The 26270-nt window shown below is 46.3% G+C and overlaps 1 protein-coding gene across 18 annotated transcripts in view; it reads left to right on the top strand.

Annotated features, from left to right (window-relative positions):
- Nucleotides 1-26270, top strand: part of PTPRM (protein tyrosine phosphatase receptor type M) — a 1498021-nt gene that overhangs the window by 1153672 nt on the left and 318079 nt on the right. For 9 of the 18 annotated variants that reach the window (XM_078687900.1, XM_078687896.1, XM_078687887.1 and 6 more), the window contains 2 exons: nt 21385-21459; nt 21726-21752. In XM_078687900.1, coding sequence (XP_078544026.1) covers nt 21385-21459; nt 21726-21752 — 102 coding nt within the window. The remainder of the gene's footprint in view (nt 1-21384; nt 21460-21725; nt 21753-26270) is intronic. The other 9 variants (XM_078687901.1, XM_078687899.1, XM_078687891.1 and 6 more) reach the window with 1 other exon arrangement.

Raw genomic sequence — 26270 nt, 5'->3', positions numbered from 1 at the left:
CACACCCGATTTCGAGTTTTGACGTGCTTGTGTGTCAGTATCCACTGTAACAGGCACACCTGAAGCTGCACAGCCACAGTTATTGTTTATTAAGCATTTTACCTACACACCTGCATCTACAGTGACAAGCACACCTGATTTTTCATTTTGATAGTGCTTGTGAATCCAGAGGGTAACAAAGGCCCCCGCATCCCCCGGAGTGCGGGGGCCCCAAGCTGCAGGGGGCGCCCTTAGCCCAGTTCTTATGCCTCAATGCTCCGTATTAAATCCGTAGCGGGGGGGCCCCGTGTACATTGCAGGGGGGACCTTAAACATTCGTTACGCCACTGTGTGCACCGTTATCTATGGTGACAGGTACACCTGAAGTTGCATAGCCACAGTTATTGTTTTTTTTTGCACCTGTAGTTTTGTTTGTTCTTCTCCTCAATTTAGTTAGGTCTAATGCAAATGGGTTCTATATTTAATTCCTAAATATTAGTTCTAATATTAAATATGGCCAATATCAAAGCCCCACCGTGTTTTCTGCAAGTTGCTGGGATCGAAAAATGGAATGGCAATTATGGTATCCCATGTTTTTAGAGTATATTGAGGTGTTGGATGTTGAAGATTGCTCGGTGAATAGGAAACTATATTTATTGAAGCATTGTTTAGGTGGAGCAGGTTTAAAAGAATTCAATAATGTTCGCCCTTAAGAGGGTGCGGGAGATAATGAACGTTTTTGACCAAGCCATAAAAAAATGGGTATCCGGTTTGTAAGGAAGATCAATACAGTGATGGAAAGGTTCAAATTCTATTCACGTGTATAAAAGGAGGAGGAGTCACTTGAGTATTACATATCTGTATTACAGACATTGGCAAGATCTTGTGCATTTGAAGCAATAACCTACGAACGGGGACCAAATAACGATGAAGACCAAAAGCAAAAAAATTCAGGAAAGGCTATGGGCTGGTACAGAATCCTCCTTAAGTTTAGTTATTAATATCGTAAAGGGAATTGAACAGTCTGAGAAGTTTGAAAAAGAGATCAGTGGCCAGAGTGTCAAAATCTAAGACACAAATTTTATGTTTCTTTAGTGAAAAGTCAGACATTTCCCAAGAAAAGTCAGACTCCCCACGTTAAGGAGGATTCTGAACCTGAAAGCTTTGGGAAAAAAAGTAGTATCAGTTGTTAAAGGTGTGGTAGTTCGTAGCATGTTGGGAATTTTAAGGGATGTTCAGCATTCGACAAAGTACGTGTCAAATGCAAAAAAAGGGAACAATGAGTTTAAGATAATCCCAATGCATGTCGACCAGTGTATATATTCACATCTGATAGACATGAGTATTTCACAGGAATAAAGGGAGAGGAGTTGGCCTAATGGCTAGGGCGGTCGACCTAAAATCTGGGGAACTTGTTCGAGTCTCTGCAAGGACGTTCAACATCCTGTGATTCTGGGCAAATCACTTAATCTCCCTGTGCCTATCAAAAATGAATGTGTCCTCATGTAACGTAACTGGTGCTCGTGTAACGTCCTCTGATACCCAATACTTTCGGGTCAAGTTCGCGCTATATAAAACTCCATATAAAAAAATTGTTTAAAAAAAAAATTACATAATTTCCAGGAGTTTTCATGGAAATTTGGGGAAGTATGTTGATTTTAAACATAAGATCATACTTAATGAGAAGGCAATACCTGGGAGCACAAAGTTAGGAACATGCCCTTTGTCCACTGTGACAAACTTAAAGATGTTGAGTGGCCTGGTTGAGAAGAAAATAATTAAACCCATAGAGTCTTCTCCTTGGGTATCTCCATTCATGTTGTCTCTTATGGTGTCCGGGGATCTCAGTTTGTGCGTGGATTTAGGTAGTTTGAATAAGGAGATTTGGGTAGATAAATACCCTCTTCCAAAATACGTGATCTAATATCAAGGTTGGTGGGTGCCTCAGGTTTTTCCTCAGTGCATTTAGCAAGTGCCTACCCCCAAGTGGAATTACATGAAAATTCCAAACATATGATGCCGTTTGTTACACCGGAGTGTATGTTTCAATACCTGCGAGTGCCTTTTGGATTAGCTAGTGCAGCCTCTGTGTTTCAGTGTCTTATAAAACATAATTTGGAGGGTATGGGGGAGCCATTGCCTTCTAAGATGATATTTTGATTTTAAGGGTTCCTTCCTGGATGACCGCACTCAGGCGGTCCTCCTAACTGAATTCTCGGCCCCGCCTCGCAGGGTGAAATGTGGTGTCCCACAGGGCTCCTCTCTCTCTCCCCTTTTATTTAACCTCTACATTCTTCCTCTTATTTGTGCACTGCAACAATTGGAGGTCACAGTTTACAACTATGCTGATGACCTCCAACTTATTTTGAATTTTTCCTCCCCTTCACTAAGTATCACTAGCTTCCAGTCCGTCATGCTGTTTATCCGGGATTGAATGAATGCAAACCATCTCAAACTCAACCCGGATAAAACAGAGCTGATTCTGAATTGAGGCAGTGGCAACCCCTGGTCCCCCTCATTCTGGCCCCCCTCTCTTGGCCCACCTCCCACCCCCTCTCATTCAGTAAAGACCCTCGGCATCACACTTAATCATCATTTGACACTTCACACCCACATTAGTTCTGTTGTTTCTTCTTGTTTCTTTACCCTGCGTATTATTAGGAAAGTATCCCGGTTTTTCTCTCCCTCTGCACTCAAACTGATTGTCATGGCCATGGTCTTATCCAAGATCGATTATGGGAACATTATCTATAATGGTGCCCCTGCCTATGTACTCCAACGCCTTCAGCTGGTGCAGAACCAGGCAAGCCCGCCTGGTACATGGCCTATCTAAATATCATCACTCCTCACCCCTTCTCACGGCCCTTTACTGGCTCCCCATCAAACAACGGGCCCTTTTCAAACTCCGCTGCCTCACTTTTCAAGCCCGGGCGGGCACTGACCCTGCCTTTATCAACTCTGCTATCACCAACTACAGCCCTTCTAGAGACCTACGCTCCTCCACTAAATCCCTATTAGTCATTCCCCGCTTCAAGAAAAAAAGATCGGGAGGCCAGAAATTTTCGGTCCTTGCGCCCACTTTCTGGAACACTCTTCCGCCCCCGTCAGATTCTCTTCCTCCTACATTGAGTTCCGCGAAGCCCTTAAGACTTTTTTGTTCCAGCAAGCTTTTGGCTTATAGTCCCCGGTGTCCTCTCCAGCTCAGGAATCCTCTAGCGCCAAAAAACTGCATAGTGAATGTGCGCTCTTTAAATTGTTAAAAATTCAAATTCAAGGGGAAAAAAAAACACAATAAGGATGTGTTGAAAAGGTTTCAAGATAAAATTCATCCATTTTTTTTAATTTTCAAAGTGCAAATTCTGGCGAGATAAAGTGGAGTATTTGAGGCATGAAATCTCGAAGCAGGGTATCGGACATAAACACAGTCACGTGGAAAGCATTTTAAGTGCTCCTGCCTCTAAGGACCAAACACTGTCCTTTTTGGGGTTAACAGAATATTATGGGAAATATGTGTAGGACTGTGCTACTAAAGTGCATCCTCTGTGGCATTTGCTAAATATGTGTGGGGCGTAAGCCAACAGGAAGCATTTGAACTATTAAAAAAGTAAATTGTTGGTGTGCCATTTCTAAAATCATATGGTGTTGGTAGAGAATGGATTTTATCAGTGGATGCAAGTAGTGTAGGTTTAGGGGCAGTACTTACGCAAAAAGACAGACTTGGAGAATGGGTAGTATCATATGCCTCTAGGATATCGCGTAATTCTGAGTGCAATTATTCTACCACAGAGAAGGAATTATTAGTTTGTGCCGCACAACATTTTCGCCAATTCTTATTAGGGACGGAATTTGTACTGAGACCTGACCACAAACCGTTGGTCTTATTTCCATTGCATTAAAGCATCTATAACTATCCCGCCTTGTGCGAGACTGTTTTCTCTACAGAACGCAAACCTTTAGTTTAACTTCAACCGAGCACGTTTTCACCTCATCATCAATTCATCAGCCACCATTGGATGTTTCTTACCGCAGTTTCAGTGACTGTGTGACCCACCACTACTTGATTTTTCACACTGCAAATACCCTCATAAATACTGTACTTCTCTTCAAATGACTCCTGTTGCAGGCTGCTCATTGGTCTCCCACATAATATCCTTATACAGTTTGAAATATGCCTCCATTTTGTCACACACAATCCTGTTTTATCTCCCTAGATCCTCCTCCTCCAGTCAGCAGGGTGTCTGTCTCACAGGATAGACATGGGACTTTTATTTAAACTCCTAATTCAGTTTTCAAATCTTGCAATTGCCTCTCACCCTGTCCAACCCAAACCACCTAAATCTACACACCTGGCTGTTAACTCTGCTTAAAATCTCACCAGTCATGGGTGCCTCCTAACCTCAAATGACAAATGACACCTTATAGTCAAGGCCTTAGTCAAGCAGCTCCTTTCCTCCACAACTTGCAAATAGACCCTATGACCCACCTTCTCCTATCTGAAGATCATCAATCAATACACAGCACAACACATTCGGTAGCAGTAGTGCCAACTACACCATGAGCCCATACTTGACTGCTTTGTGGAGACTGTTGTGACATGTAATACCCCACCTCGCTCTCCTTATTTGAAGCATCACTGCCATCCTAGTGTCTGCTATTATTTATTTATAATAGATGTGTATTATTTTTAAAGTGATTTGAGAGTGAAAAATATCATCCTTTGCCTTGTGAAAATCTATCTTTGTAGCTAGGATAAAGAAGTACATTGTTAAGAGTTGGGTTGTTACACCAGAGAACATTTTGATACAAATTGGAGTATATTCTTTTCTGATTACAAAAATAAGTCTACTGTACTGGTTTCAACAGTGCTTTAGCCCTAAAGTTTCTTAATTCCAAAGATCTGTATGCAGGCAGTAGTTAGGCAGAAACAGTGTTGCCCTAGCCATGGTTTCACTGATTTCTTGAATTTAAGATATCTTCAAATTTTAGAATTACAACTCCTTTTATGTTTCGCAAAATGGAAACTTGTACAGAGAAAAATATGCTGCCAGTCCTAAATTTCCTTAGGGAGGGAGCGGAAAGCAACTTTGAGTCGGTGGATTGTAGACTTCTGATCTGACAAACAATTTTATGTCAAGAATAGAGAGGTGCACACGGTAAACAGCTTTGTGCATCAGAGCCACTGAGGATCTCTAAGAGTTCAGAAGAATGTTTGCCAACCTGATCCAACAGAGAACCGACATTATCTCAATTCCTGGCCTCTCTGTCTAAAGACTGATCCCCCTTTATAAATATCTAAGTGTCTGTAAGAAACAAACCAGCACTTTACAAAAAACCCATTTTTAATTTCAGGTGTAACCACATGCCTTAGAAGCTTGCATCCATATGCCTATTGCAACCTAAAGATAACAGAATGACTCCGTTTAAATCCCAGAGGTGGTCCAGTCCTCCAAGTCTAACTACACAAATCAGAAGTACAAGCTATCCAGCCCTACCACATAGACTATATTTGTTTAACCTGACTTCCTTGGCGTTGCATTCCCTTCTAAGGTTCTGCCTTAATTTCCTTAGTCTACTGAAATTATTTTTGTCGGCATCAGGACTGCACTTTACCTCTGCTAAATAGTGCTAAGGTACTTGTGCTCTTTCCCTAAATCATGGTAAAATTGGCCTAACTTTACTACTCCTTTACTACTCCTAAATTGAGAAAAACCCTAACTTTAAGACTTTCGGTATTCACAGAAGGCATTTAGGAGTCCTAAAGTTGACTCCTAACTTTACTACTAAACTGACACAAATCCTAACTTTAAGACTTTTGGTATTCACAGAAGGCCTTTAGGAGTCCTAAAGTTAGGACTCCTAACTTTACTACTCCTAAACTGACAAAAATTCTAACTTTAAGACTTTCGGTATTCACAGAAGGCATTTAAGAGTCCTAAAGTTAGGACTCCTAACTTCTGTGAATACCGAAATGAGTAAGTGCCTTCTGTGAATACCAAAATGAGTAAGTGCCTTCTGTGAATACCAAAATGGTAGTAAGTTTAGGATTTTGTCTTAAGTTAGTTCTGTGAATCGGGCCCTTGCACTTTGCACCAACCATGACCATCTTTGACAATCAACCAATTGCAAAGCTACTGCTCCTCATACTACAGCAACATCTGCGACGCTCAACCTGCTCCTTGCGCCCATGGCTGCCTCCTCCTTGTGGTTCACCGTCCGAGTTTGACTTAAGAAGGTAGCTCTTCAGCGGGACGAACCTGGTCCCTATATCCAACTTGCTCTCCATCACAGTCGTCTTGAATTTGTGTCTTTTCCAGGTTCAGTGCGACCAGATAACCACTAGTGAAGCTTTGTGCTTCCTGGTGCTATTTTGTTCTAACATTAAAAATCTCATATCTCCAGTCCAACTGATTGGATTTTGGTCATTTTGGTGTACTTTGATTTTTTTAAATTTACTCTCACTCACATGGTACTGCTGGGGGAGTACCCATTGATTGGGAAGGTTATTTGATTTGTATCGTATTTTATGCCTTTTACGTTGTTTACCCTGAGACCGGTACCTAATAAGCATGCTATTATTTTTGTTTCTACTTATATACCTCATTGCCCGCTTGTGGTGCATAAGCTCCACTTTCGTATGTTTTATTTGCTGTTCTTTTTTTTTTGGTTCTTTGTTTTTACCTTCTAATAAAAATGTGTTGAAAACATTATACTCTATTGGTTTGCCGCTAAGTTAAGATGGACTGCTTTGGTGCCAAGTTACCAGAGTGTTAAGCTCAAGTTTATTTAGTGACTTTTGTGGTTCACTCTCACAAGGATTGTGATTGTTTCTGAGTGGCACTCTCACCCCCCCCCCCAACTAATAACGCAAATAGCTTCTTTAAATTATATTAGAAAAAGGTATTATGAAGTCAAAAAAATCTAAATAATCTTCAATATCTATATAACCTAAGGATGTACAAGCTGTGTCAACACCATCGACAAATTATTCAACTGAGTATGCACCATCAACGGCCAAACAAAACAGCTAAAGACGCAGCAACATATATTACATGTTTGCAAGTAGCAACCATCAACCTTTCTTTATACTTTTAATACTTCATCAGATTGCATTTGTTCTCAAAACCTACCCCACCATATTCCTAAAAAACTGCTCGAAAATTAATCTTTAATCAAAGCTAGTGATCATTCTCTCTCCTTCCTTTCTGTTGAAGGTTTGGGCCCATAATGGGTGGGGAGGGGCAGCACATACCACAGACCAGCTTGTTGGTGTGTAAAAGGCCACTTTATTGGAAACAGGTGCACCTTACAAATACATACCCTTGGCCTTTGCCGAACAAAACTAGACCTCACTAAATATATACTTCCTAACATACCCCGCTCCCCTACCCCTAAAATTGGATCCCCTTTGCAACAATTATAACCACAAACTTGCAATTTGCAACCTCTTATCTAACTAACTATATAACTTCTTATATCTACCCAACTGTAAGCCCCAACCTCATAACTCCCCCCTTGCATTTCTAGGGAAAAAACGCCAACCTAAAGGCCTCCGTACATTCACCAGCACCTGCTCCAGAGACAAAACCCCTGTACAGAATATACCCCCCGATGCACCTGCTCTTAACAAGACCACCTCTCAAAAACAACCCATACTGCCAAACCTACAAAACAACCTTCAATCTACCCCCCACGCGAAAAGTTAAAATGGGGTAGTCGGGTGGGAAAAAGCTAGCACCCCCAGTACAGCCCCCCTGGCTGCTGGGTCACTGCCACCAAAATGGTGGACAGTCTCCTAAGATGTCCGGTTAAGTATCCCCCAGCCCAATGCCAGCCCAAGGGGAGCCCAAGGTCCAGCCCAACCGGAGCCCTAGGTCCAGCCCAACCATCCCAAAAGTAAACCCAAGTAGCCCAACCAGCCCACTGAGGTGCTGGCTGACACCCCCCCCCCCTCCCCCGGGCAAAAATCCCACGGGAGGGCCAGGCCTCCCACTGGTCGGCCGCCCCTCCCAAGGCCCTATTGGGCCCATAGTGGGGTGGGGAGGGGCAGCACATACCACAGACCGGCTTGTTGGTGTGTAAAAGGCCGCTTTATTGGAAACAGGTGCACCTTAATACATAACCTTGGCCTTTGCCGAACTAAACTAGGCCTCACTAAATATATACTTCCTAACATACCCCGCTCCCCCACCCCTAAAATTGGATCCCCTTTGCAACAATTATAACCACCAACTTGCAATTTGCAACCTCTTACCTAACTAACTATGTAAATGTACAGGAATTTATATAGCGCAAATCACCGAGCGGTTTCTAAGCGCTTGCTTAGGGAACCCGTCCTGGTATTCCCCTGTGAGATAACCCCAGCAGGGTATCCGCAAGGTGAAAGCCAGGCATCCCGCCGCGAGGGGCCGTTGTGGAGATTAAGCAAGCTATTGCCCAGAGTCGCAGAGTGTGAACCCGTGAATCGAGTAGGCACCGGAGCGAGAATTGTCGAGTCCATGGACATTTTAGGACTCAAGACCCCGCCGAGCCGGGACTTGAACCCTGGTCCCGGGCTGACCTCTGCTTCCAGTTCTGCCTCCTCTAACCAGTGAGCCACACTTCTCCACAACTATATGACTTCTTATATCTACCCAACTGTAAACCCAACCTCATAACTCCCCCCTTGCATTTTTAGAGAAAAAACGCCCCTCGAAAGTCGTCCTAACGGCTTTCGACCCCCCCTTAGGACGCTATCCTCTTCGGATATCGACACACCCCTATGGCCTTATCCAACGCCTACTTCAATACCGAGATAGGTGTACTCCGTCCTCCCGAAAAAAATACCGCCCCGTATCGGAGCTCCGGATGTTCCATCCTACCCACACCTTCTTTCTCACAAAAAGAGCTAATTTCCCTGTTGAGCTTCCTACGCGCCCTATCTATAGCCGCCGGCTTTTCCGCTCCTCTCCATATCCGTCTCAGTACTAGTTCTGACCAAATAACATGGCAGCCTGACCACTGGCGCCGAACCTCCAACAAGTCCCTCTTCATTTGATTGACCAAAGCCAGCCCCTTGCACTGCACCAAATCATTCTCGCCTAAGTGTATAAGAAGCACATCTGGACATTCCCCTCTCCTGACCACTTTACTCAAGGCCGGCAACAGCACATGCCACCGCATACCCCCTCGCCCTTGCCACTGGCACACAAACAACCCTGGATCCAATCCTAAATTCAGATCCCGCTCCTTTTCCCATTCCGCTCGCTCCACAAAGGAATGGCCCACAATGAGTATCGACAGGACAGCCTCCTCCTGCCCTGCCACTGCACCTGAAAAGACACATATGTGAGCCACAAGAAAAAATGCTCATCAAGCGTGGTCCTCCACCCCCACTCCCCTCAGCCTGATATACGTCTTATAGCAGTCCGACTTCCAAAGCCCCAAGCGCATAAGGTCCTCCCTCCCCCAACCCTGCCAAGCCGCATCCGTCGCCGCCCCAATCTGGAAAGAATGTGTGCCAAACAACCTCTGGTCATCGCCCATGGCGCGTCAGGCATGCCGCAGGACCCCCAACAGCTGAGCCGCCGTCACCCTGGTACGATTAGCCTCGCCCTTGTCCCCCTGCCGCGCGGAGGTCATCAAACCGCGCCAAGACGCCGGGCAAACTGCCCCCGCCCCCACAGGACCCATCACAACACACTTCCCCCCGCCCCTTTGGTCGGTCTTTGAGCACCGCAGCCAGATCGCCACCTCCCGTACCCTCAGGTCGACATCCTCCCACAAGATCCCAGGCCCCCCTCTGGCCCCCCACCAGCTCAGAGACGCGGAACGCCCCAAAGTACATCCACAACATGAGCGTGGAAAAGAGCACTGTCTCCTCCTGATTGTGGCAAATGGAGGGCAAAAACCGAATCAGCATGTCGAGCATCACTGCAGTGATGCACCTGCGCCTACTCACTCTGGCCCCTTTACCCCATGCCCAACCCTCGTGTCCCCGCAGACAGAGCGTACCCCCACCACAACTTCCCCATGAAGGCCACCGCCGCCAATTTCCCGGCAATCGTCACCCTCAACATCCCCTTGTCCATCATGCGCAGTATAAACTGCACCACCTGCTCGCACCGCCGCCAGCGATCCGTATGCCGCACCGCCCCACCGTCCTGAAATTCCCGTCATTGTCCACCCCGGGAACGTGTCGAGCTTGAAACAAAATATCGTGCTCCAAACATTTCATAATAAACACCCTCATCAACTTGAGCACCTGCGGGTCCCTGGCGGACTGCCTGTTAACAACCTGCACCACCGCCATGTTGTCCACTTTTAAGATTACCCATTTCACTTGTGTGCCAGCTCCCGTGCCCACACCGTCACTGCCACCACGAGCGGGAAGAGCTCCAAGAACGCAATGCTCCGTCCCCGCCTTCCCAATGTGATGGCCATTCTTCCACACACCACCGTCCCTGCAGTACAAACCGAAACCGCCCACCCCCGCCGCATCCGACGAGATGGTCACGTCCCAGTCCCAGTCCTCCGGGTGCGCCATGGGCACATCATTAAAACGCTCTAGGAAAGCCCGCCACATGCGCAGATCCTCTCTCGTCCCCGCCGACAAACAGAGGTGGTGATGTGGCAACGTGAGCCCCGACAGCACCAGCCGCCTGCAGAATATCCGGCCCACCCGAACGACTCGACACACGAAATTCAAATGCCCGAAAAGAACCTGAACCTCACACACGTCACCTTATGTTTCTTCAACATGCCGTCCACCAATGCCAGCATGTGTACCTTCTTCTCCTCCGGCAGGCGTGCTTCCATGGACACTGAGTCTAGCTCAATGCCCAGAAATGACAGCACCATGCTGGGACCCGGCGTCTTCTCTGCCGCCAGAGGCACACCCAGGTAACCCATGAGCTACGTAAAACCGTCCAGCTGCTGCTGGCAGTCCGCCGAACTGGGCCGTCCCACCAGGAAGAAGTCATCCAGATAGAGCGTCACCGTCTCGTTACCATTGTGCCAGGAAAAAGCCCACTGCAAGAAGGTACTAAAACGTTCAAATAAGGCGCACGAGATCGAGCACCCCATGGGCAATACCTTGTCCACAAAGATGTCCCTGTCAAATTGGATCCCCAACAGCGGGTGATCCTCCGGTTGTACAGGGAGCAGCCTGAAAGCCGACTTAATGTTGACTTTTGCCATGAGGGCTCCTTCCCCCACCGACGCCACCAACCGCCGTGCCACATCCACCGACGAGTACGACATCGATGACAACTCCGCCGAAATTTAGTCATTCACCGACAACCCCTCACGCCGCGACAGGTGCTGAATCAAGCAAAATTGGCCGGGCTGCTTCTTCGGCACCACGCCGATAGGAGAAATGATCAAGTTCTGGATGGGCGCCTCCCGAAAGGGGCCGGCCATCCGCCCCTCTCGCACTTCCTTAAACAATTTGTCTCGCACCACCGCCTTGTGTGCGTTAACCGATTTCAAATTCTTTGCCCACTGAGCGATCCGCGGCCCTTCGTACTCGAACGGAAACCCTCCCGGAACCTCCAGCGCAGCACGCTTGCGTCCTTGGCCCACTGATAAGAAGCTGGGAGGGTCTCCAGCCTGTTCAGCCTAACCGGCGTACGAGCCTTTGCCCATGTTCCCTGACCCCCCTTTTCCTTCCTGACTCCCGGGCTGTGCTCCGGCCGCCACGGGCTGCTGAGCCAGCGTACTACCCCCCACCCCCCAGCAGCGTACCACCGGGTGGCGCTTCCCGCACTTCAAGCACTCGTGCAGGAATCGACAATACTGCCTGCCTTACACGCCCATGTAATCCCAGCACGCCCTGACGGCAGCGGTCATATCAACTCCGCCCTGTCCCACGCCTCCACGGGTGGGGCGTGCCTGAAAGGGGCGCGGCACCAGCGGTAGCCCGCTGGCCGTGTAGACGGTCCTGCCAAACTTCGCACACCCCATCGTCTGGCGGTACAGATCCGCATTGATCTCACCCCACTTCGCGTCCGGGTCACCCGCCAATCAAGCCTTGAACTCCTCGTCATAGTGGGACTATGCGTAGCCCCCATATGTGACCTGCACCCTTTGTATCACATCCATATATTTGAAAAGCGCGACCGCCCGCTCCGGGTACTTCTCACAGTACGCGCTTGCGAATATCAAAAACCATGCCAACCAATTTTCAATGGTCAAAGGCACCTTCGGTCGCCTCGCCAGCTCCTGCTCCTCCTCCTTCGACCCCTCTTTAGCAATGCAAGAGCTTCAAAATGTCAACATAGTCCCCTTTCCAAATATTCTCCTTAGTGGCCAAGGACAAATGCGCCCCCAAGGTTTTCTTGACGCCCATATATGGCATCTTACGCACCGGTATGTCATGGCTCTCCTTCCCCTCAGCACCCCCTTTATCCTCCCGGGCCGGCGCCGCAGCCGTGGCTCTAGCCCCCGTGCTCACCGCGTCCGGGCCTACCCCCGTGTCCCTCACGTACGTCCCTCTACTCAGCCGCACCCCCTCCCCACCCCCCTTTGCATCAGTGCCCACGGACACCCTACCCCGGTTGGCCCTGCCCGACCTGCTCCTAGCCCCGCTACATTCCTTACCTGGCGTCAAGGTCGGCGTCCGCACCGGATCCCGCCGCCTAACCAGTGGAGCAGATGGGGCCGCCACTCTCTCCACTCAGCTACTCTCCGCTCGGCAACTCCTCGGGGCCTGCAACGCACTATGAACAACATCATTGCGTTCCCCCCGTCCCTCCCCTCCCGAATTTCCCCTTCCTCCGTGCTGTCCTCGTCGTAATCCAACTGATGCGCAATCATGTCCCAGTCCTTCCACCGGTCACCCTCCATGGGCTCCACTCTACTGAGCCCTGCCTTCTCTCTACAATTGCGCCACAGCTCACCCAAATCAACACTCTCCCTTCTCCACTCATCGCTTCCATCTCGGGGTCCCAATCATCACTGCCGGGCCCCCGGCGGCCGTATCAACCCTTCGGGGTGGGGCTGGCAGGGACCTACCACCCCGCCTCACGTGGGACTCTAGCGTCTGGTCCCTCGTGGGAGCGCGACCGCCCATACAAAGCAGAGCTGGCCCATCCTCTCGATTGGGTGGAGCCGCATGCTGCTCTCCCGAGCACCTCACCAACCACTCCTGTCGAGAAAAATAGGTGGAGTCCAGCATGCCGGGGTTAAAAGGACCCCCCCCCCCCAGAAAACCCGTGCTCCCCCACACCTCCCTCAACAATCCCCGCCGAATGACCGCCACGCCGGGGTGTCGTGCCCCACCCCCTACCCGAGCCCCGCCAACCCTGCCCCCCCCTCTCCCCAAACACCCCCCTCTCCTTCGCTCCACACCAGCGATTCATTCTCCCGCTGCACCGACCACCCCCCCAACACCCTGGCTCCAATGCCCCCTCCATCTTCCCCATCAGCAGGCCCCCTACTCCCCCACACCACCCATCTGCCCCAAACCCTCCTGGTGCGCCGGCCCTCTCCCCACGCTCCGCCACTCCAGATCCCCCCCGGCATCCCCATCAGATGAATCATCCCCCCGCATCCAGACCCGCGCACACCGAGACCCACCCCACCCCCAAGTGACCCCGGCCGCACCACCCCGCTCACACCGGGATCGCCCCACCCCCAGGTGACCCGGGCTGCACTGCACCCCCAAAGCCCCCACGCCCCCAGGAGCACCCCCAACTCCCCTCGTGACCCACCCCCCTGCTCACCCTCTCCAAACTCCTGCTCCGAGTCCTCAATCAACAGTGGGGATGCCCCCCCACGCTCTCGGGCATGGACGCATCCCCCCGCCCGCTCTCCTCCCGGTGGCTGTGCTAATTGCCTTGGTCCCCGCCCCACGTGCCACCCCTGCCCCCCGCATCGAGCCGCCTACATCCACCACCCCTCCGGGTGCCCCCCGGTGCCCTCCTCAAAAACCAATCGTGGCCGCTGCATCGCTCCCCGCTGCCTCCTCCCCCTCACGCCCGCCTCCCCTGGCACGCGGCCGCGCCGCTCCTTCCCCACCCTTCGCCCCCAACCGCCGCCGCACACGGGGCGGTTTCATCGCGGCGGCCTTACCTTGCAGCCGGGTCGCAGCAGATCGGTGCGGCCCGCTTCTTCGAGGAGGCGGAGGGCCTCCACCACTCTCGGGTCCTCCCTCACCTCCATCGCCAGAGTCACAGGCAATCCGGCACCACGGGCGAAGGCACACACCACGCGACTGCCGCACGACACTGCAGGCAAGTTGAAAGACGCGCGCACCTCAGCCTCAGAACGCGACAAGAAGCCCGCACCAGCAGCCTAGGGCAGAATCTAACAATCCCCCACAAGACACACGACAAAAAAACTATGAAAAGCTCACCCACTGCACCGCTGGTCGGCCGCCCCTCGCAAGGCCCTATTCTCCCCTTGCAGCCAATACTGTGCAGGCCTTCATCCCGTTGAGTGTAGCCTTCTCTGACACATGCCTTACTGCCTTACTCTCATCTATACTTCAGAAATCTAACCCCCCCAATGGTTACCCAAACTCTCCTTCTGGGTAACCATCCCCTGCAGTCTAACAATATCTCTCCTTTTCTAACCTACCTTCTCATCCCATTTTGGCTGTCTAGCAATAGCCAACCTTCCTGAGCCTTACCTACTCACCCACATTCTCCATCTATATGAACTCTCACTAATAATCACACCCAACTCCCATTAACTTAATGTACCACATGAAACTGGAGGAATATCCTCTAGTGGTTTCCTGAGAGCACAGCTGTAACCAACAGTGTACAGCAATACCTAATGATTAACCACTAACTTTGGTTTAGGGAGTAGCGTGCTACCCACCATAAAGGCCTCAGTGCCTCATCAGGGGTAGTAATCGTTAAAACCAAATACAATATATGAAGCACAGGAAATTTGAACAGTCAGAAGTAAAGTTCAGGAAACTATTGAACACATACTTGATCTAGATAAGTCACTTGTGCTTTCTTTGTCTGAATTAGCGCTGGGAAGCCTTGATAAGGTAGCCATGAGCTCTTCAAAAAGTAGAATAGAATAGAGAATTGTGCTTTACGTGGTTGAACATTTTACTGTAGCATCTTCCCCAGTTAGCATAGTTTCTGCTGTTGCATAATTCCCTGACTGGGTTTGAAAGAGTAGCGAAAAGGTCAAGCATGAGGAAAGTTGAGGGACCCCAAAGGCCAGAGCTCTCCAAGCCAGGTCAATGTTTGCAATTAGCATTTTGCGTGTATGATAACTCAGGAAAGAGTAGATCGAGTTTAAAGCTCAGATCTTACTCCCGTTGGTGTAAAAAGTTAGCTGATAAATGTTGATTGCTGCTTACCTGTTTAACAACTCTGCTGCCTTCAACGTGCAACCTCCAGTCACAAAGAGCGGGCCACTTCCAAGTGGTTTTTTGCTGTTCTCTGTTAAGCCCTGCTTCTCAACTATAGCTGGCTTGTCCAAACATGTAGAGAAAAATCGCAGTATGATATGGGACAAAGGTTGGCTACAGTTAAATACACAGAGATCTTCAGCAGCGACCCCTGAATTCTGATAAAAGGGAAAAAGCACGTGGACAGTCGTAGATGTTTGAGCAGTAAGTCTGTTCACATAATTCAGCTGTGGTGGCAGCCTTTGCCTCTATTATATTTGGGCAATGCAGTTAGAAAATTGTTTACTTGTTTTGGCAGTATGCAAGATTCTGTTTATTTAGCATCACACCTAAAGATGTGTTTTGTGTACAATATTTTGCTCGTGCCACATCAGCAACATTTCTAAGTCATAACTTTTCCATCAGTAGGGATCCATTATACTAAGCTGCTTTTATGCAGGGTACCATTTGTTTGTGAATTATTGTGTAATAAATCTTGCTTTCTGTACTGGGGAATTTTGTCTGCATGCTAATCATGCACACTTACTGATCAATCTGCTGTTTTCACCAGTCTCTGTGCCAGATTCAATGGGAATTAAACTGGCCTTTTTATGTTATATTTGCAGTGTGTTCTGTTTCCAGCATCAGAAGGAATTCTATTTTTGCAAGTTTATAACCATGAGCCGTCTGGATCACGATAGCACAGTGATCTGGGTGAAGGCAGAGCAGAGGGCTTGGAAGTGGGGATGTTGTCTTTATTTGCAGTGATGGTTTTCAGCTTGTGAACTGTTTCATGAGTAGATCAGATGAGATGGTCCTGAAGCTGCGAGGGAGTCAGTGACTGGTGTTGTGGGAGCTAGCTCTGGAGCATCAAAACAGACATTTATGGCAATCGACAAAAGGGCGTGTTCTGCATCGTACAACTGCGGGAAATCAAGTTAGCTAAAGTGTCAGATGTCCTGGTTAGTGTTTCAGTGGGCATTGTTCAAGTGATATGTCACCTAAGTAATGGAACAAAAAACTACATTTAGAGGCATTCATTCTAAGGGGCAGTAAGTACAATGACAATTTAGAGAACTAACTACCAGCCATTCTATCAAGCACTCTGTTTCATCTATTAACAATTCAATTCTGGAACTAAATAGTCATCAGGAACAAGGATGACCAAAAACAGTGCGCAATGTTCTGAAGGCCAGGTCACTGTTGCACCTGTGTTTACTGGCGCATGATTGGTGATGAGGTCACACAACAAGAGGGTATACTTTCCTGCGTCTGGGCACTGAACTGTAACTCTCTGAATGAGGGGTGTTGCTACTTGCTATGTAGGAGACTCTCAAACAATGACTGTTCTAATTAAGATCTTTGTTATTGGCAGAGTGGGACAGTTTGAGGCAAGATATAATTTCACCTGGCACTACAGGGATGTCATACACAAATGAAGTAATCTTTTTGCATGTTGATCAGGTAGAAGTAACCTGTGTAGGAATTTGAATCAGTGGATTGTACTGGGAGGATTAATGGTGCAGGCATGCTTACTTTTGTGATACTTTGGCATGCTGGCCATATGCATAAATCTGTGCATGTTTCTAAACAGGGTGCTGGAAATACAAACTGATAGTGATGAGTGAGTGGCAGGCACGGGGTGGTGAACTCCTTCGCTGCTTACTACACCCACCTATATTCCCCAGCTCTTACGGCCACGATTGACGAATCTCGTGAATTATCGACAGACTTACAACTCCCAAGCCATTCACACTCAGACAGGGCACTCCTGGAAAAGGAGCTCACTGAAGCTGAAATAGTGTGTACAAGTCGTGACTTAAACACTGGCTAAGCAATGTGGCCTAATGGCATACCCATTGAACTTTACAAGCTCAGGGCCTCTAAAATTGCCCCTTACCTGCTGTGAAAGTTCAAGGAAAGCCACGACCCTTCCCATAGGTCAAAGGTTGGCCCATATAGTGGTCATACACTAAGATGGTAAACCACTAGAGAATTGCGCTTCACATTGGCCAATTTAGTTTTTGAATGATGAAATCAAAATATTGGCAAAGGTATATGCCTCCCTAATGATTCAGGTGATCATGATTCTTATTGATCCTGACAAATCTGCCTTTGTGCCAGGGCATAGCACCGTTTCAACCTACGGTGTCTTGGGTCAAGCCGAAGGTCTTCAGGAAGATGCCCTTGAGTTCTCGCTTGTGGCCAGAATGGTATTTGATACGGTCAAGTGGCCATACATGTTTGAAGTGTTGGCCAAGATTGGATTTGGCCAGCGCTTCATGGCATAGATAAGGCTCCTCTACAACGATCCCCTGGATCAGGTGCCAGTCAACTGAGGTATGTTTCCGATATTCTGGCTCCAACGTGGCACCCGACATAGCTACCCGCTTTCACCCTTAGTTTTCACTCTAATTTTAGAGCCACTGTTGGCCTCAAACAGATGTGATCCCTTGGTTTGAGGGCTGCAATGGACCGACAACTGGGAAGATAAAATGTCGGTCTATGCGGCTGACATTTTGCTGTATGTCTCAGATCGAGCTCCCTGTTAACATCAGACACTCCCCGACCCTGCACACCTTCAGGAAGAACCTCAAGACCTGGCTCTTCGAATGAACCGGAGCTGCACTCCAACCCCCGCCACCCCCCACACCCACACCCCAGCACCCTCACGGGGGAGTAGCTCGCTTTACAAAACCCTGATTGATTTATTGAGAGCCAGTCTTTACGCTTGATAGAATATGCAAATATTTTTCCTGTTCATACTGTGAACTGGAGAAAGTCCCTAATCTCCTTCCTCCACAGGCACATACCACGACTGCCCCGTGATTGTGAGGCAGTAATCGTAACAATGGGTTCCATTACCTAGAGATATACATTACTGCTGACCCTGACATGTTTTACAACAATAGTTTATTACCACCGCTCACGCGCCTGAGGTGCAATGTCCAGCACTGGAGGTCACTACCCCTTTCATTACTCGGCAGGGCCGCACTTTTTAAAAGGATGTCCTGCGTCATTTTATTTATGCTCTTCACAACACACCCTACCCAGTCCCTGAGTTTTACTTTAAAGCAATTGAAAGCAAAACTCGTACACTGGTCTGGAATGGTGGCCCTGCGTGTATAGCCCTTAAAAGCTAACAAGAGGCTAGTACAATGGTGAATGGCCCTGCCTGTAATACAAAAATATTTTTGGGTGGCACAACTAACCACCTGGCTTCACCTCCCCGCAGAAGACCCCCTTGTTGCATGGATAGGCAAATCATGCAACTGGGGAGCTATCTCAGGGCAATCTATGATCGGTCTTGTCACACAGCCTTTAAAGATCCAGTAGCAGTTACAATCGCCTGGTGGGGCAAAATAGCTCAGGCCACTCCGATGTGGAACTCAGCGAGGCTGGGGACACGAGTAACAAAGCCTGGATTAGATAAATGGGACCTCATTGATCTTTCCAATGTGGAGGACTTCTGGACACAGGGATGAATCATTCCAGTCTTTGAACTGTAAAATGAGTACCACCTAGCACTCGCTGAAACTTGTCGCTATTTGTAGATACGCCATGCACTGTAGAAGGCACTGCCGAAATGAACGATCCTCCCCAAGTCCTCCCCACTAGAGGACAGATTGTTAGATGCTCACATGCTCCACAAGGCAATCTCCCTCACATGCCACAAATTAATCAATAACTCACCAGGTACCCTAAAACAGTTATGCGAACAATAAGAGCACGATCTAGAGGGCCTCGTAGATGACAAGTGGCCTGAGACCTTGACATCCCCAAGAGAAGTGTCTATAAAGATCAGTGCAGGTAAAGATGCTACATAGATCTGATTATGCATGCACTACCATGGTAAAAATGGAAAGGGAGGTGAACGCACGGTGTCGCAGGAAATGCGTCCAAGTAGGTACATTATTTCACACTATATGGAGGTTCCCCGAGACACAACAATATTGGGAGTCTGTGATCACTTGTATGAATAATATCTGTGGGAGCAACATGGGCTTCTCTGCAAAATGGTGCCTCTTGAACAGCTGTGATGCAATAGAGCTCGACTTCGTGGAACAGAAGAGCTCGACCTCGTGGAACAGACTTGGATGACATTGGGACTGATGGTAGCCAAACAAAATATTGCACGTTTATGTGGGGTGGATGAGGCATCACAATTGGGAGACTGGAAAAAGGTTATGGATTGGTGCATGCTGGCTGAGAAAGCGGTGTATGAGAGCAAGGGCTCTCCTAAAAAAAAATGGGCTAAAATATGGGAAAAGTGGAACGAATATAGAGGAAATCCATGTACTTTCCTTGTTACTGCTGGTTCTGCTGTATTTCTTTTTACTCACTCCGACTCATATGTTGTTTTTGGAAATGTGGCGGGCGGAGGGAACACAGAGGTTGTAAATGGCTGAGGGAAAAAGGTTTTACTTGACTGTGTCAATGTTCAACAGTGTGTTATTTTTCTGGTCTTTGTTATTTTGTGCATGTCTACATTAAAAAGATAAGAAAAAAGGATAGTACATCTAAGCTTACCTATTTACCTTCTTGACCGTTTCAGTCTCAATATTTTTCTCACAATATTCTGTCAACGTGATATTTTTGTTTCCGATATTCTGTCAGTGATCCGTTGCTACATCATAGCAGTGAATAACTAGTTTTAGAATCTGGCGTTCACCCTAATGCTGCTAAGTGAGAACCATACACAAAAATATTATCATACCTACCCAGACAAGGCTTCCTGAAAAACCATAAGACAGCCTAACCCTACAAGAGGAGCTACTTCAGTCAAAAGCATTGTTAAGAGTGTTATAACATCAAAGAAAAAAATAGATGGTGCTGAGGTCTGAGTACCCCCGGACCGTCCCCTACCAACCTGGAGATGCAATTATTTTCATTTAGTAATACTCGTGCCCATCAAAGATTTTTACAGACTTACATTGTTCCTTTACATTTTCTGTTCCTGCTAAATACTTTATTTTTTGCTACTCTGTCCAGACAGGTTATATTTTTCATGAAAAAAAACTTCTGGTAAAATGATTATATATATTGAAAACAAATAATGTATATTGTATGAAAAGTACTCATTAATGTGATAGTTCTGGTCCAGACTTGTGCAAGTATAGGGACAGTACTCTCTGGGCCCGATTCACAGAGCTAACTTAAGCCAAAATCCCAAACTTACTACCATTTTGGTATTCACAGAAGGCACTTACTCATTTCGGTATTCACAGAAGGCACTTACTCATTTCGTTATTCACAGAAGGCACTTACTCATTTCGGTATTCACAGAAGTTAGGAGCCCTAACTTTAGGACTCCTAAATGCCTTCTGTGAATACCGAAAGTCTTAAAGTTAGAATTTTTCTCCGTTTAGGAGTAGTAAAGTTAGGTCTCCTAAATGCTTTCTGTGAATACTGAAAGTCTTAAAGATAGGATTTTTCTCAGTCTAGGAGACCTAAAGTTAGGAGTCCTAACTTTACTACTCCAAAAATGTGAAAAATCCTAACTTTAAGACTTTCGGTATTCACAGAAGGCATTTAGGAGTCCTAAAGTTAGGACTCCTAACTTCTGTGAATACCGAAATGAGTAAGTGCCTTCTGTGAATACTAAAATGAGTAAGCGCCTTCTGTGAATACCAAAATAGTAGTAAGTTTAGGATTTTGTCTTAAGTAAGTTCCGTGAATCGGGCCTACTGTTTATCATATGACGGTGGGAGATCTTAGGTAATTCATGGAATGTGAAAATGTGAAAACCTACCACATCTTTCAGGCAGGTTTCTTTGATAAATTAATAAGTCATGTGTTGTGGTGTAACCTCAAATCGATCTCCTTGTATTAATGGTCGAAACTTGTTCTACTCAAGGTAGTCAAGCGGAATTTGAATTTTTTTTTTAATGGAACACCAATTTATTATCGTACATTACTTGATACCTGTCCAACAAAGCATATTTAATAATTTGAGGAAACATGCCTCAAGTAAATAAATTATCGGCACCACTTTATAGTTACTGTTTAGTGTAGTACATCTGCTAGACATTTTGTCTGTTTCTGAAACTTACTTGCCTTTTTTGTATTTTCAGCTGTGTCCTCACCATCATCTTTCACAATGAAAACAAATACGCTGAGCACCTCCGTGCCTAATTCCTACTACCCAGGTAAGGTGGGAAGTTTTTTGTCTCTACTTAGTCAACAACCCCTAAGTAATCGGAGCGGGAAGCAATACCGAAATGGAAATCAGTAATGTCAACAGGAATGGAGTAGCTGCTTTGTCTTCCATCTTGCATGAAGTAAATACTGCGTCTTCCTACTGTAACTAAATGCCTGTAATAGTTCTCGGCAGGAGATCTCTGGGCTCGCAATCATTTACTCTTCTCTCTCTTTCTACCTTTTTCTGCACTGACCTGCTTGTGGTGTTTGACAGATCCTTTTGTGCCAACTGCAATTTTAGGTGAGAAAATTTCCCTTTTTCATTTCTGTGTTTTTTTAAGTGGGTTTTGGTTTTAGAAAGACAGGGATATTTAACTGTTACTTGAACAGAGTCTAAAAAACCTAAACTATTTTGCACCCGACTGTGCACAGTAATAATACAAAGGATTTGCCTGCTGTGTTTTGTGAAGACTAGATTTGTGAAAGAAGTATGTTGCATGTGCAATATCATCCAAGTGATCACGCCATCAACCATATTTCTTCTACTTCACTGCACATAGACTCCATCTGCCAATCATTGTATTTATGACCTTTCATTTTATTTTAGTCGGTGTAGTGTAAAAGGAGACATATACAAATGTGCCTGTTCTTTGTGATTTGAAATTTTTTTTTAAAATATATAATACTCAGATATTTTGAGATTTGTATAAGGCACCATTGAATGCTATTCTCCTGCGCATATATCTGTTTTCTTTTTAAAATTACACCTCAGGGAAATGGGCACTTAGAAAGCCATGTAGCTATACATATCAACAAATTAAGAGTAATTTCATTCACACTTGCCAGAAGTGTATTTTATTTTTCTTATTGGGATAGTCTTTTAATGGTCACTGAGCATAACAAGTGCTTATTGCGTTTACCCATTGGGTACGCAATCAGTAGGGGTACGCAATCAGTACAGTAAGTTATTTTACTGCAGCCGGTTTAAAACTAGTTATATTTGTTAACTTTTTAGAATTTTAAATACTAAATCCTTCATTCGGGTTGGTATAGTATTGGCTCTAAACCCATGCCAACAAGGAAACTAATACAGCATAACTTCTCAGTTCGAAGTCAAAGACTACTTTTTACATAAACTATGTGTAGCTTTTTATCTTACAATGGCTATTATACAAACCAGTAGGATTAGAACAGCAACTAGATCACTCATACCAGAGCTTCGGCTGTCAGTTGTCTCTAACCGCTGCGGATATTAAAGTCATTGTTAAAAACAGTATATTGCGGGAAGCCAGACTTTATACCTAGCACTTTTTAATATGTATACTATTAAGTAGATTATTCAATGAAAAACTAACAACTGCAGTATGGCTTTTATCACATGCCTAAATCAGTATGTCGAATCCAGAGCAAGTTATTAACTGTTTAATAAGAGTACATTGATTAGACTTTCATTTAGATTTCCCCGTCCACTTTCTCTCCTAGTTCCTTTGGGTCTTCTTTTAATTTTTTCTTTTCTGAGTTTCATATAGCACGAACTTGACCTGAAAATATCAGGTATCAGAGCGCTGTACATGAGCCTCAGTTTCGTATTAGACAGACGCATTCATTTTTGTCAGGCAGGGGGAGATTAAGTGATTTGCCCAGAATTACAGGATGTTGAGCGTCCCTGCCAAGACTCGAATCCAGTTCTTCAGCTTCGAGGTCGACCGCTATAGCGGTTAGGCCACATCCTCTCCTCAAACGTTTTCTTTATCTAAGCCGTAGAGGTCTTCCATCTACCCCATTTGTATCTGAATTTTTGTAGACCGCCTCTACTCTCATATACCGCCTTCTCTGCTTCCATTCTCGTGTCCATGCCCTCCTGCCATTTCCATTTTCGTTGGAATCTGTGGACTGTCCCTTTTTGCCAACATATGCTCCGATTTGCAGAACAGAAGCATACTTTTGGGAAGGTCGACATCATTGGGAATTCCTATCATTACATGTATTTATTGGTATTTTATTGTCTAGTATGGTAGATATTTTTGCTGTTACCACCACCCCGTATGTTTGAATTATCATACATCACCAGATAGTATGCAGGAAGGTCCCCTCTTCAGTATTGCACAACTTACTGACACATTTGGTATCAGACTCAGTTTAAATCCTGAGGTCTAGCCTTATTATTGGGTGATGTGGCAGTTACAATTATGGGAATTCACTGTTCCCCTCTTAAAATATTTCTCTCCCTAAGCAAATGTCAAAGCTTTCCACTGCCTTCTTTCTTTGCCTATGTTAAAAAGCTTGCTTTATATTGAGCTTCGAAATGGGGTCCCTATTGGATGTCCATGTCTATCCCTAACATCAATATGTCCTTTTAAAATGTGCCCCTTCCTGCTCACAAGGCTGCTCCTAAAATCTTTTCTTTGGCCTGACTTCTGATTGTGTGAGCAAGAGGTTTGTGATTACTAAGGACTTTAATGGCAGGCAAGTACCGATGAGAGCAGGCACCCACCGATGAGAGCAGGCACCCAGAGAAATACTTGTAGGCCGTACAACTAACTCTAAAGTGCTCTGTTTCTTCCCACCTCCTGGTTGTCTTGCCCATGGGATCTTATTTTTGGTTTCAGATACCCTTTGAGTCTAACTTTATTTGTTCAAACCAATTATTTTGTTTCACCACGACTTTCATTATCATCCTCCGTGCTTACGCTATAGTTCTTTTTAATACATTTAAAGTCATAATTGTCTCCCCAAATACACCCCCATACAGTCTCATAATGTTGCACCTACCAGGGAAGGATCTTGCTCACACTAAGTATAAGTTAATAGAGTCTTATTAACCTAACAGTGACATAGCTGGGAAATAGAAGGGCAGATAACATCATTTTCTAAGAGACCAGCAAATGATCACCCTTTACTTGAACACAGTGGTGCCCTGGATTACAGGATTAACTTCGATTTGCAATTAAGCAGTTTCATCTTGCCTAAAAGCCTAGTGCTCATCGAAGAGCAGCAACAGCAACTTCAGCTTTTTGGATTTAGAAATCCAGCATTAGAAGGTTACTTTTAAACCTTTTGCATGACCTCTTTGAATGCACCTTCTTTCGACGAAAGTTTCTCCTGCAGTCAGTAACCTTAGATGTATCCTTGTCAATATGTATGATAGGTTGCGTCAAACATTTTCTTTAATATTTAAGTCATGGGTATTTCAGGATCTTTATAAGTGGATTAAGAAATACATTATGAGCTCCTACGTGGTTCTTAGTGGGACTAAATATACTGAAGTTTTAAAGCAACGCCTACTGGCTGGCAATCTCGAGGCAGAACATCTGCCTGAATTGTTGAAGGAGGACGCTGGACCTTCCATACATAGTTCGACAAGCAGCTGTACTGTGGCACCGATATGTGTGGACCGTATTGCAACGGGCCCCATTTCACAACGAACAATCATTTGGAGACTAAAACAAGTCAGACAGATAATGGAAAACGTGTCAGATCAGGCGTGGCAGTCGAGAGGGTGCACCCTCTTAGGCGATTTGTACCCGGGGGAGACCTTCATCTCCTTCAAGGAGGCCTGCCAGGAGTTCTCACTTAAGCCTGGTCATTTCCTGCACCATGCAGCCCTGGCAGAAATGTCCAGGGTGGTTTGACCATCTTACCCCTCAACACCTGGCCCTTCACAAATGCTGGAGACCCTCAAAGGCTGCGGCTCGGGTCGTTACTTGATTTTGCTGCTGTACAGATCAATGCATGTGAACGCTGTGGGTCCTCCACCCCGGGCTTGGGACCGGGGCAATCCATTGGATGTAGGGGATTGGGTGTGAGTTAATGAACTAACCCACACTCTCTTGTAATGTCCGATTTAAATTAGTAACCTACAACTTCTTCCATAGGACATATGTTATCCCCAGGGACATGCACCGTATGGGCCCCACAGGCCCCGACAGATGCCCGTTCTGTGGCAACAGTGGGGCCGACTTTATGCATTTAGCTTGGCAGTGCCGATTAGTACTGGACGTCTGGAGAAAGGTGGTAGATAACATTACCAGAACCACATACTTGAACTTGCCCTCAATGTTGCCTTTTAGGTAACATAAAGTGACCGAAGGGCAGGAAGATACTGTACAAATTCCTATAGTTGGTCTTAGTTTTAGCACGACGGAGAGTCACCATAACCTGGATGGGGCAGAGGGGACCTAAGATAACACAGTGGCATAAAGATGTTTCAGAATGGTCCTAGCAGAGGAGACCCACATGAAGCTCAATAGATGGGATGGCAAGGTGAATGATGACCTAGCTGACTGGAGGGCCCTGGTCGACTCTCTCCTAGACCCTTATTCAGATACGACCTCAATGGACAGTGACAGCATGGGTGATGAGGGGTGGCGATACCCTGACAGTGGTCCCAACACCCTGAGCAACAACAGAGCTCCATTACATGCATGTAGGGAGAATCCAGTTGTTACCTGGGGGATATTGATTGTCCTGCATCCCTGGAATTATATGTCTTTCAAACACATTGTCTCATGCGTACTGTGCCTCTGATCATGCAAACTTCCATCTGCTGATGTCTTCAAATTGTGTTGTTTTGTAAAACTAAAAAATAAGGGTTACAAAAAGAAACTGTAGTAAAGCAAGATTACATCAGAATTCAGGCTTAGTCAACTTTCTGGTCATATTCTCCCTCAGTAGAGCGTTTTTCCTTATAGTTATGCTCCCAAATTCATATGTGTAATTTGAGTAGACACGTCTTTATCAGTACACGGGCCTCCTCTCTTCAGATTCCAAACAACCTTTAGTAAAACCCTAATTACTCACGTGTTTGGCTAGTTCAGTT

Source organism: Lissotriton helveticus, chromosome 4_1, assembly GCF_964261635.1.
Source record: "Lissotriton helveticus chromosome 4_1, aLisHel1.1, whole genome shotgun sequence".
Classification (NCBI taxonomy): Eukaryota; Metazoa; Chordata; class Amphibia; order Caudata; family Salamandridae; genus Lissotriton; species Lissotriton helveticus.
Note: the sequence above shows the minus strand (reverse complement) of the source record. Positions and strands in the feature narration are given on the sequence as shown.